This window comes from Vanellus vanellus (genome assembly GCF_965231255.1).
Source record: "Vanellus vanellus genome assembly, chromosome: 2".
Taxonomy (NCBI): Eukaryota; Metazoa; Chordata; class Aves; order Charadriiformes; family Charadriidae; genus Vanellus; species Vanellus vanellus.
In genome coordinates this window covers 83,830,084-83,842,373 of record NC_138906.1, presented here as the reverse complement: position 1 = coordinate 83,842,373, position 12,290 = coordinate 83,830,084, and the positions used below count along the sequence as shown (strand labels likewise).

At 34.1% G+C, this 12,290-nt stretch overlaps 1 protein-coding gene across 1 annotated transcript in view; it reads right to left on the bottom strand.

Annotated features, from left to right (window-relative positions):
* CDH10 (cadherin 10) overlaps positions 1–12,290 on the bottom strand; it is a gene marked incomplete at both ends in the record, with an annotated part of 67,206 nt that overhangs the window by 10,460 nt on the left and 44,456 nt on the right. Inside the window, 4 exons of the mRNA XM_082479783.1 lie at positions 1,773–1,894; positions 3,950–4,086; positions 7,315–7,568; positions 11,110–11,297. Coding sequence (XP_082335909.1) covers positions 1,773–1,894; positions 3,950–4,086; positions 7,315–7,568; positions 11,110–11,297 — 701 coding nt within the window. The remainder of the gene's footprint in view (positions 1–1,772; positions 1,895–3,949; positions 4,087–7,314; positions 7,569–11,109; positions 11,298–12,290) is intronic.

Here is a 12,290-nt window from a genome sequence, read left to right as displayed (position 1 = left end):
TAAATGTGGGAGGAACCAAACTTAGAGAACCATGTTCAGTATGGATTAATTAGATTCAATGTCTCAGGATGGAGTGAATTCCATAATAAAAAGTCTTATTTATGATCTACCAGTAAGCAAGAAGAATGTAATTACATTCAAACAGATTATTCATGTTATCCTGCATTGAATTTTTTTCTCTTCCTGTGAATTGTTTTCTTTAAACAATCATTTGCAACTCAGATTTTTTTTTTAAATGTTTATATTTATAGTCCTTTTAGCAAACTTGGCACTTTCTTTTCTGATAGAGGAGACACTACTGAGCCTTATAATAATTTAAATAAACGTTTATGGATATGTTCACTTCTCACATATTAGTTATAAATGATTAATGTGGGTTTTTTCAACTTTTTATCTGGCAGCCTTTTCTGAATGCGAACAGAAAAACAGTGTAACGCAGAAATAACTTTTATATTTACTTTTAAATTATAGTGTCCTCAATATTCTAGATAGCTCAGAAAAATAAAGTTCCTCAAAATATTTTTACATGAAAATTAAGCATTTCCTGAACCCCCTATAGTTAGTAACCTGGATGAAATAGATTCTAAAACCTCAAACAGAATAAGATTGGTGGATTAAAGCATTTAGTTTTTTTTTTTTTTTACACAGGATTTTCTTTTTTTTGTGAAACTGGAAGAGGAAAATTCAGTGTTCTACTTTTCCTATTCTTAATCCATATCTCATCTTGAAAGTGATTAAAATATTATTTTAACACTTATAGAAGACACTGCAACTGAGAGAAATTCTGGATGTTTAGCCAGTGACTTCAATTTATCTAACAGCTTGAATTATCTTATACCTCTTGTAGCAGACAAATGCCCTTGCTCAGTACCATTAGGTATTTTATGCATTATAAATTTGGAGCTTAAATCCTCTGTACTAATTTCCAACTGATGTTACTTTAGAAAGAAGAATGGTAACCTGAATGTGAAATTTGTAATATAACCTGAATACCACACTATGGGACTCTAACAGCTAAGACAAGATGGCACTTCTCCCACATTCTATTCAAAGATGTTAACATGATTGTACTGAGGTAGTACTGCTACCATTTTAAAGGATTTATTATTGGCTGACTGTGCTCTGGGATATTCTGTGCTGTAATAAGAAAATATTTTTTAAACAGTTATAATAAGCAGCTGCCTATTAGCCAGTCATTTCAATTAAACCGAAATACACATTCTGTAGCATTTAAGAGGCAAAAAAAAGAGTATTATGTTACCAGTTCAAAAAATGTATGTTTTGTATTTTCTTTGCAAAAATTTTTGGTGCAATAACAAAAGATAAATCTAACAATCAAAAAAAAAAAAAAAAGGCTATGACAGGTGTAGATGTCTGTAATCACCACGATCAACATGGATTGAAATATATCTGAGTTTTGCTATTTGGCACTTATTGAAAGTATAGATCAAACATCTTAGTAGTTACATATAACATTTTACTTTGTGAAAATAATGCTAAAACTAATTATGACCATATCTTTTGGACATATCTAGTCAGGATTTAACAGTAGTACAGGGTTAGGCAAAGAAAAGTCATAATCCCCACACTGATGCTATATATTGCAATATATTGATATTTCACTCTAAGCCTCACCTACAGAGCTACTTTGCTTTCATTTTTAACATTTCAAAAGCTATATCCGACATGATTTCTCCCAAGCAACAGACAATGACCTACAGTTGAGTACCATAGCAAAACTGGATAGTGGAAAGTGTTTATCAAAGGCATACCTGTCCAGCTCTTGCATTTTCACAGACAAAAGTATCGTAGAATACAGCAAACTGTGGGGCATTGTCATTAACATCCAAAATTCTTACATAGACAGGAACACGAGTAGTATCTTTAGGATTGTCTGACAGGAGAAGAGATAAGAATAATGAATTTATTTTCCAATTCAAAGTTTTCTTTTTTCTTCCAAATTTCATGAGCAATAGACATGCAAGATTAGGTATGAAACTGCCCAAAATTTAACATACAAACTGATACCAGGTAAGAATCAGGTCCTCTGAAAAATAAGGAGAAATTTTGCTTAGAGTAAAAAATAAATTAAAGTATTGGCATTTAGTAGGCAATTAAGACTTTACACAAAAATAGGGGCTGCAACTGTTAATCTATGTAAATATAGTATATGAAAAGTATGCCCACTACTATAATGATAAATTTCACTATTGGGTGGGCTCAAGAGTATTATTCTGCTGTAAGGTTGTGATTTTTAATTTTAAGTTTATTTGTGATCAGTTTTGTTTTACACAGAAAATACATTATTGATTTTGTGCATGGTATTATTTAGAGTGCCCTCTCATTAGTATCAGTTAATAAGGGAATACAAGAGTCTCTGTTCTCACTTGCTGATCTAGTTGCTAGACCAAGAATCTGAAATAATGCCTGGGAGTAAAAAAGTGCAGCTATTTCTTGGAATTCTGCTAGACAGTAGCTAAATACTATATGATTTTGCAACTTTGATAGAACGGGAAAATTAACAATAGAGATGATTTGAAACTACACATTTTTTATTTATTTATTTTATTTCCTTTTAAGTTTCTTAAGATAAAACAATAAACATTTAGGAGTAGCTGGCATTAAGTCCACTTGTTATTAATACCATGTTTGCTAAAAAGTGAGATGTGGATCTTTTTGACATCCTGAATTGTTTAAAATGACAGGTTTAGGGCACTTTTTTTGATGGTCTTTTGCATTTTTGTACTCACTTTCCAAATATTTTCTGTTCTTAATACTGCTTTCCCATTGAGTTATGCTTCACGGGTAATATTTTTAAAGTTTTAAAGACCTAAATCTCCCTCTTCACTTCTTTCTCCACAACTAACGTACTTCTTTGGAGAATGCTGACTACTCCAACTAGGTCCAGAATGTAAATTTGCTCAAAGTATCCTGACAAGGAAATAAGTTTAGCACTATGATATAAGCATACAAGGATACTAAGTTTTTTTCTTTATATAAATACTTCTGAAAAGCATTCTTAGAACATTGGACAGCACTGTGAAGGACTGTAAACTCAGCATCATGCATCCCAATGGAAAAAGGAAGGTTTTTAAGAAAAAGTACGTACTCAATACAACCAGCCTATTAGTCTGGACTACACAAATGGGGACAGACAGGCTAAGAATAGTTAATCGGCTGGACATGGTGTTCCTTGTAGTTGTCTGCAGTGTAGTTCTTGACAGCCATGTTTCACTGCTGATCAGCTTTTTTTTTTTTTTTTTTTTTTTGACTAATATAGAAATAACCCTAAAAAATCAGTGTCTTTGAAAGCAAGTGATCCTCATCAGCTGATTTCAAAGATCAGACTGTTGTCCCTTAGAAAATTTTTTGTCAGGAGATTAGCATTAATCTCAATATTGTAGCACATTTAAGAGGAGCTCTGCTTTCCTCTTTGTACTTTCAACATGAAAATATCTACAGAGAGCTGATTTAAATAGTCTAAGAAATGTTACAGCTTAGGGATCAAATTGAACCTAGCTTGTAAGATGTATTGATTCCAAGAGCTGAAGGTGTAGATACCATAGGAAGAGACAATGAAATTATTTCTAAGGAATGAAGAAAACAATAGACTCAGAAACATAGATTACCATCCTGAACTCTGCTACTTTAACATGCTAAATCATGCAGTTGTTCTCAAAGAAAAGGAAGAAAACAGAATTACTCCAGTGCTATTATTTAATTGGGTAACATAGCAGAAGTAACTAGGACATTAAAAGTCAGTGGTGTAAGTAGCTGAGGAAAAAACAATGAGGAAACAGCTGCTTTTAGCTACCCCCAATTTACTTTCCCAAAATATCTTACAGAAAGGGGCAGGGGGGAAAGAAGAGAAGTTTTCTCTCATGAAGTCCCAGCTGGAACTTTGCAGGCTAAGGAAAACTGAAAGTAAAGAGAGACCAAATTGGCTTACTGATCTCAGCTGCTATAACGCTAAGATTGTGCCATTGTGATATCTCACGGTCAAGTGGCTTAGAAGTATAGATGGATCCATTTCCAGAATGAATATTAAATATCCTGTCAAGGTCAGTGTGACGATCTAGAGAAAACCTAAATATGATAAAGAAAGAAAAAGTATTGTCAAAATGATAGAAAATGGAAGAAAGCTTATGTTTCACAAGAAGTCAATAAAGATTTTAGGTTCTATACATTACATTACAAAGGTTAGTTTTGAGAAGACATATATTTTGGTTCTGTAAGAACTTACAAAAATTCTCAAGGTTAGTTCCATAGAATGAGGAATAAAAATTGCAAGAATTTCAGAAATATGATACAACAGTGTAATATTTGATCATCTGAGCTTTTATAGACATCTATGAGAATCATAAAAAATAAGTCAGAATTTCAACATGATGATTATAGAATTGTTTTAATCCCGAAAGGAAAATTGTCTTTGATGTACTGTTCCTTCAGACTGAGACTGACAGCTAATTTATGAGCTTTTCAAAAGTATTTTTATAAGCTCAGCTTCTATGCTTTAGGATATATTAATTTACTAGAGATCAAGTTAAAAAAAAAAACTCTATAAAAATATGTTTGCATGCAGAATTTTCACTTTCATGAATACACTGATGTTAAAGGACCATCTATGTTGCTATAGTTGCTATATTTCTGCGGGCAAAACTTCTAACACAATATGGCAGAATGTCAAAGTAGAATTAGAAAATTGCTCTTTCCTCCATTTTTTCCAATATTTAACACTGCCTTCAAAGTTAGGATTGAACCTTTGATGTGGAATTAAATGTAGGATTTTGTGAAGTACAGAACATTTATCTAACAACCTGGCAGAATTGGGCCAAATGAAAAAAAAGGTCTGCTAGTATACTTGTACAGTGCAATAGAAACAATTGTTTGTGTTTCTATGAATTTTTATAAGTGATCTAAACAGTTCATCAAGTGTATCTGTTTTTACTTACAGTACTTAACTAAATTGAGCCAAATGAAAAAATGCTGCAATATGAAAGTAATGTCTATAACATTTTGGTGGGTTTTGCTTGCTCACTCTACCACACACAATGACATAAATATGTAAAACAAACAAACGAATAAAACCCCAACAAACAAGCCAACACCAAAAGGAATACTAAAACAAAACAAAAGGAAATTAAAACAGCCAAAAAGACTTCTGAAAGTGAAGGAAAGACTTGCTCAATTTTTTTTTTACTAACAGTTGACTATAATAACTGTTAGAATTAAACAAAAATCTGTTATTTTTCAGAGAAACCATATTTAAGACTTTTTGGTTTATATGATAAGCATTTTATTTTACTTCATCCATGGAAGGAGTTTTAGTGAGGAAAAGATCTTATTTTGACAGCACTCTAGCTAACAGTTTTCAATAAACAATAATCACTTCACTAGCTAATGAGAGTTATTCTACATTGTTTCAGTAAAAATTCCATACCATTTGATAATAGCCATGAGATAATCACATACTTTTACACCATCGTATTACTTCTAACGGCCTGAAAATGCTACCAAAATTATTATTTTCAGAAGATATTCACTGAACAGAAAGAGAAATTAGTGCAACAGGAAGCTATTGGCACTCAATTTATAGGAAGTTGAACTTATACAGAATTTTAATAAACAGAAACTAATGTTTTAAAATAAACAACTAAACAGAAAAAAAAAACTGAATAAATTCTACAATCTGAAGCAGTAAGATTTTTTTTTTAATAGTAATATTAAGATATTATACAAACTGCCCTAATTTCAAAGTATGACAACTTTCAAAATACTTTAGTTTAAATGTTAGCTTTTCACTTCTGGGGTAAAGCCATAGTACTTTGTATTTAATATCGATATTGTAAGAAGTAAATCTTGTAAAAACTTATTCTACGTAGTTGTTTGAGTAATATACAAGGTTGTTTTAGAAGTTGAGGAACAGAGCAAATACTAAACAGAATTCAGTCTATCCTACGTGATTGTTTCAAAGTTTTTGTCTTCAACTAGATAGCATTAAATGAAAGCTAAAAGAATGACTGTACTTTGAAAAGCATTTTCACATATAACTGACATTTTTCTTCAAGAGAACTAAACCTAGATTCAATAGTACATTTGAAATTTTAGAAATTTCTTTGCCCTTAATACTATTGGTTTGCTCCATCGGCCTCTTCTAAATTATTTTCTATGGGAGAACGAAAGAAACATCAACAACACATAGAAAAATTATATAAAATAATCTTTATTTTGCTACTCTCTATAAATAAGTGATGAGGGAGATACCTGCTACAGTTCTTCAATTCATCAGGTTGTGTCAGAAACAAAATGAGCGAAAGCCACAATTAAGAAAATGTAACTACTAAAATTGTCAGTTGTGTCATGCAATTAGAGGGGATAAAAGATGTAATGATAAATTACTTATATATTCTTAAATTTTAGAGGCTTGGTGTTATTTCTTATCTTTTCCATACACACGAATCACCATAGGAGAAAATTAGACTCGGTTTCATTTTGTAATCCAATTTTACCACCTGGGCCTCATTAAGAAGTATATGACAATTGACTTCAAAGTCAGTAAATAAGGTTCTTTTGCTGGAATATAACTTTTGTACTTTGTTCGGTATTTCAGACAACACATGTCCAACTTGGACATCATCTTACCTGTTTATCTTAAAGCTTATTATAGAAAAATAAACAAACAAACACAAAAAAAACAACCACACACCAAATTTTCGTTTACTACATTCAGCTATGTGTTGTAGTATGTAGGATCTAATAGTATATATAGGAAGGATTTTTAAAGATATTAATCTTTCAATACCTAATTCCTTGGGGTATTTAAGCACACACAAAGATAATTTTATCCTGTATAGCAATCACTCTGACAAACCTACAAAGCAGGAGGCACCAACCAGAGTAGGTGAGATAAGCACTGCATACATTCCAGGACTGCCCCAAGGAAGCATTAGAAAGCTCTGGGCACTTCCTGGGCCAAAGACGGGTTTGGCATTTTTTCACAGAGTGAAGCAAGAAGTAGTCCTTGGGAACCTACTTGAAATCAATGTGTAATTTTATAAGTTTTCTAAGATTTGAAATATAGAAAACATTTCCTATGTCTTCTCTTGTGTGCAAGTGAATGGTAGTTCCCTGAGGTATTAGGAGGCTTATGGATAGCATCATTCCCAATTCTTTCTGTCTCTGGAACACTAATAAATAACAGAAAAAAAAATAGCATCTTTTTCCTGTGCACAATGTGCACGTCCAAATTCATGTTGTATTACTGTTTCTCTTGATATCTTTAGCAAATGATGTGTTTACAGACTGGAGTATTACCTTATTGGACTTGAGGCCGAATCAGGATCCCGTGCCATTACTGTACCTATTATTGTCCCCAATTCAATATCTTCATGCACCTCAAAAAGGTAAGAAGATCTGCTGAAGATAGGAGGTTCATCTACATCTTCTACAGAGATTTTCACTATGGTTGTATCCTTAAAAGGCCCAAGATAATAAAAGCGTGGATCCACATGGGTATTCTCAGCTTCTACTTTCAAGGTGTAAAGTCGTCTCGTCTCATAGTCCAGTGGCTAAAAATAAAGATGATGATAAAGTTTATTGAATTACATTACATATTGACAGATGTTGACCTATGTACCTAATGGAAACTGAAGAGGACTCAAGCCTTGTCAGATCTTGCCCTGGGTTAGGGGAACCCCAATACAGTTCAAATTTTCCCCAGCATAAGGATCTCTAGTAAGATATTTTCATTGTTTCTAGAGGAAGTTTATCTTCCTAAATATTATTTGAATTATCATAGCACCAATAAGCAATGTTTCTCAGTGTAAATTTACCAATTATTTAGTGAATTTTGCAACTCTTTCAAAGAATATAGATTTGAAACAATCACATAAGCATTTACAATACTTGAAATACAGACTTGAAATACTGACATTTCAGAACAAGGTACTTAATAGTAACATTTCTCAGGAAATACTATAAACGCTTGGATACTCAAAATAGCCTGAGTACCTTTATTGTCAAAGAAACGTAGCTGGCCTTAAATATCAGGATTGGTTTTGGTTTCTTTTAAGGAAGGTGTGTGTGTAAAAGTTCTCTATATCTAGTTGTCCTGGTTTGAGGTAAAACAGGACCGATTTTGTTCAGTAACTTTGCTTCTTAGCTGGGCCTCTTCTAACTACTGAAATTAACACCATATTGTGCAGACAATGTTCACTCTCTCAGAGTGATAAGACCAATGTTTATAGATGATGCCCAGGCATGGCATGCAGAGAGGCTCCTGCTTATACTTATTGCCATAACAGCCAAGGCCAACCAACTTTGTTATTTGCCACGTTGGAGGGTCGGAAGCGGAAAAGCATAGTGGGGTCCCACCTGCAGGGAGGAGCGGACAGGACAGGTGACCCAAACCTGACCAACAGGGTATTCCATCCCATCTGCCTCACGCTCAGTATAAAAGCTGAGGGATCAAAGGGTCACTCGCTCTTCCTTCAATGGCCGACATCTGAGGTGGACTCTGTTCATCTGCCTGTGATCCCGATCCTGAATGCAGATCTGGAATCCAGTTCCCGTCCGTCACTGAGTCCAGTCTGGGACTGCCCCAGTGCCAGCCGGTGGCGTGATTGTCATCTCGGGAGCTTGATACGGTTTTGTATATATTTCATTATTTCTTTTTATTTTATTATTAATATTTTATTAAAGTAGTTTAGTTCCTTCTAAACTCATAAGTCTCTTTTTCCTCCTCTGCCTCTCTCTTTGAAGAGGAGTAGAGGGGAGCATCTGTCGGTCCTGTTTGGGGTCCCTCGGGTCCCCAGTGGTGGGTTTGGCCTAAACCACGACACTAGTGAAACAGTAAGAGCTTAATCCTGTTCCTTTTCATTTAATTTAATGAATCCAACATCAGAGATTTGACATTTTTGTCAGCAGTTCCTTTTTAAAACGAAAGGAGTAACGGTCCAGGGTTATAATTAGAAACCATTTTGGATAGAAAAGAACCTCTATTCCTTCAAATTTTTCTAACTGTCATAGAAGAAAAGTGTTAGCTAATTAATGATATTGAGGAAATGAGGAAGCTGAAAATTTAGCTTTCTCACACAAAGAAGACTTCATTAACTTCCCCAAAATCTTAGGGAGATATCAAGCCGGTGGTTTTCATTCATCAAAATGGGTGGTAGAAGACTTTTTTTTTTTCCTGCCTAACTGCTTTTAGATACAAATTAATGTTCATGAAAGATGCCAGAAATTTAAATATTCTATTTAAGAGCAGAAAAATGCAGTCCAGTAAAAGAATATGTTTCCCCGCTGCACCAAACCTGTTTAAAAAAAAAAGTAGAGGAGAAGAAAGGATATCTATAAATATAACTGAGAAATGCAACACAGTGCTGCTATTTGAGCTAGATCTGAGACTACTGGTGTGTCTATAAAGTGCAGCATGCTGCCGTTAAGGTATGCTCGCTTCAAGCCTAGAAGCAAAAAAGCTGTGTTAGTCCTGCTTTATTCTAATTAGCTGCTTAATTTGCCCAAAGGTGTGCCACGCAGATGTAGTTAACTTGCTTCTAGTACATTTACGTCCAATTTGGACATCTCTTTAGATTATGCTGCAAAACACGGATATAAAACGTGTGGATTATACAGGTATTCCAACATATCAGCAGTAATGAACAAAGCTGCTGCCCAAATGTACGGAATTGTGGTAAAGCAATTATTTTGTCTGAGAACAAGTATAGAAAAACTTGCATAGAAAGAGTTTTTTTGCAGCAAGTATTAAATTCAGACTTTTTAACTTAAGGGCTCAGTAAAGGAACACCAGCTATTTGTAGTTATTCACCACTGAAAATAGAACTGAAAATCAATGTGGCTAAATAATAAAAAAATAAAGAATATTTTCATCGTTGTCTGCTATTCATATAAACTACTTATTTATCAATATGAGAAAGCATCCTGAAAATAGCAAAATGTGTCAGATTGCTAATGACAAAATGCTTGTTCATTAGCATTTATTGGTGACATTTTTGGAGCTGCTGTGTTATAGCTTAAGAATTTTTTATGCTTGATCCTGTTATTAGACTGTTTTTACAAGACTGTATTAATTTAATATAATAGCAGTCTGTGTGAAAAATCTGAAGCAAGCAAGAAAGGAGCATCTCAAGAGAAGCCTTCACAAACTTCTAGGACAAGGAAAAATATTTGGCCCTAAACTCTGTATTTTCATTTCCTCCCAGCTAAACTACAATGCTGACTATGAACATAGAACATAGAGATTAAAAAGGAACACACTCTGATCTTTGCAGAACTTATCTTTTCCTTGGTTGCCATTATCAAGAGATGTGGAGATATATTTTACAGTAGTGTTTAATTCATCACGCTTAAGTTTTAAAAGCTAATATAAACATCACTTTATGTCAGAAAAGCTGCCTTAACTCCTTAGAAACACATCTCAAAAAGACAAAGAAAAGGACTGAGGGACTTCTGGAAGGGAAATTGTTGAGAAGCAGGAGAATGGTGTTTCTAAGAGTAAGAACCTGCACTTCTGAAAGTGCTCTGACATGCAAGACAGAGGGCAGAACTAAAGCTAGCTCTGAAACAGGGACACCATAATTATTCTCTGATCGTTTGTTAACCAGCTGATGTGTTGGATACGGGGACAAAACAGTACCGCTTCCAACTCATCTTCCGTGAATGTGTTTGTGTTCTGGCATACACTGGTCACCTAAATTGATGATAATCTTCTAGGTAATGGAAACCTACGTCTCTCAATAGTGAGTGAACCGCATATTGCTCACTAAAGAAAATAGATTGCATGAATACTAAAGAAGTCTGCATTTGAAATCACAGAGATAATTAGTACTAACACATTGGGGATGGTCCATTTTTTACATACTTTGCTGGCAATAAGGCTTTAAACATATGCTGCATCTCAGATATTGTTACCAACTCTTATTTCCATTTCATCTTAAAAGAAAATAGTATCGTTCAGTCACTGATGTAGGATGCTCGCAAGTGTTAAGGAGTTAGAACCTGGCATCACATGACCTAAGCACTTTATTCCAATGAACATTTGTGGCATAACATTGACACCAAAACCATTTAGTGGATGTTTTTAATAGACACCTTTCGCACAGTTATGATGCCTTCCTGTGTGTCCTTCTGCGTCACAATATCAAACATATCTGTCCCATCGCCGTCTATAATTCTGTATTCTACTTCTGCATTTTTCCCAGTGTCTGCATCTGTGGCTTTGACACTGCCAATGGCTGTCCCAACTGGGGAGGACTCAGGAATGCGGAGATGGATAGTGCCTGTCAAAGAGACAAAGAGCCACTTGTGAGCCTCATAAGTCATTACACATGCATTAAATAACATTGTGTCTCACAATAGCTGATTACATATTTTTGTGTATCTTTTATTCTTGAGAACTTGCCATTTTATTCTGGAAGGATGGGCAAAATGTGAGGCAGAGAACTATGCAAGGGAAAACTTTAGGTAGAAGATCGAAAACAGAATCGTAAAAACTCAAAATCGTCGAAAACACAATCATAGAAGAATAGGTTTGAAAAGGACCTTTTTTTCTCCTGTCTCAAAGAAGAATCAACAATGTTTGTACTTTTCTTGTCTATGTCGTTCCTGAAACATCATCTGGAAAGACTGTTCTGTGCTCTTTTCAGGCTTCACTCTGTTTTTTTTTTTCCCTTAAATGTCTAAGGTGAATGTTTTGGGATACATATGCCTACTTTGTCCTGTAAACAATACAAAGAACAGAACCCCCTGACTTCACTGGCCAATTCTAAGCAATTTCAGCTTTCAAAATCGGATAGTCAGACACAATGTTAAATAAAATTGAATGACATCTTAATTCAGGGATAGGTTTTCGAAAACCCACAAACAGAAAGAGTGCCTATACTTGTTAAAGCAGTTAATTGGTACTTAATAAGGCTTATAAACATTGCAATTTTTGTTTTGTGCTACTTTCTCTAGCTCAGTTGTATCCCTTTATTGTGGTGTCATACAGCTGATAAAAAAACATAGGAATAAAAGTGTCACCATTCAGATATGCTGCAATAAATTGAAATAAATATCTTACTATACTTTTTAGTATTCTCTGTCTGAGCCTTACTGTGAAAACTGTAAATAAGGGTTGAGACCTCTGTTCTCAGAAGAAGATTTTAAAATAAATGCAGATACAGCTGTCATTCCAAAGATGAAAGCTGTCATCAAAGATCTACAAAAAAACATTTTCTTCTCTAACCTTAGTTAAGTGTTCCAAGATTTGCTGTTTTACTTAGAGACTTCCC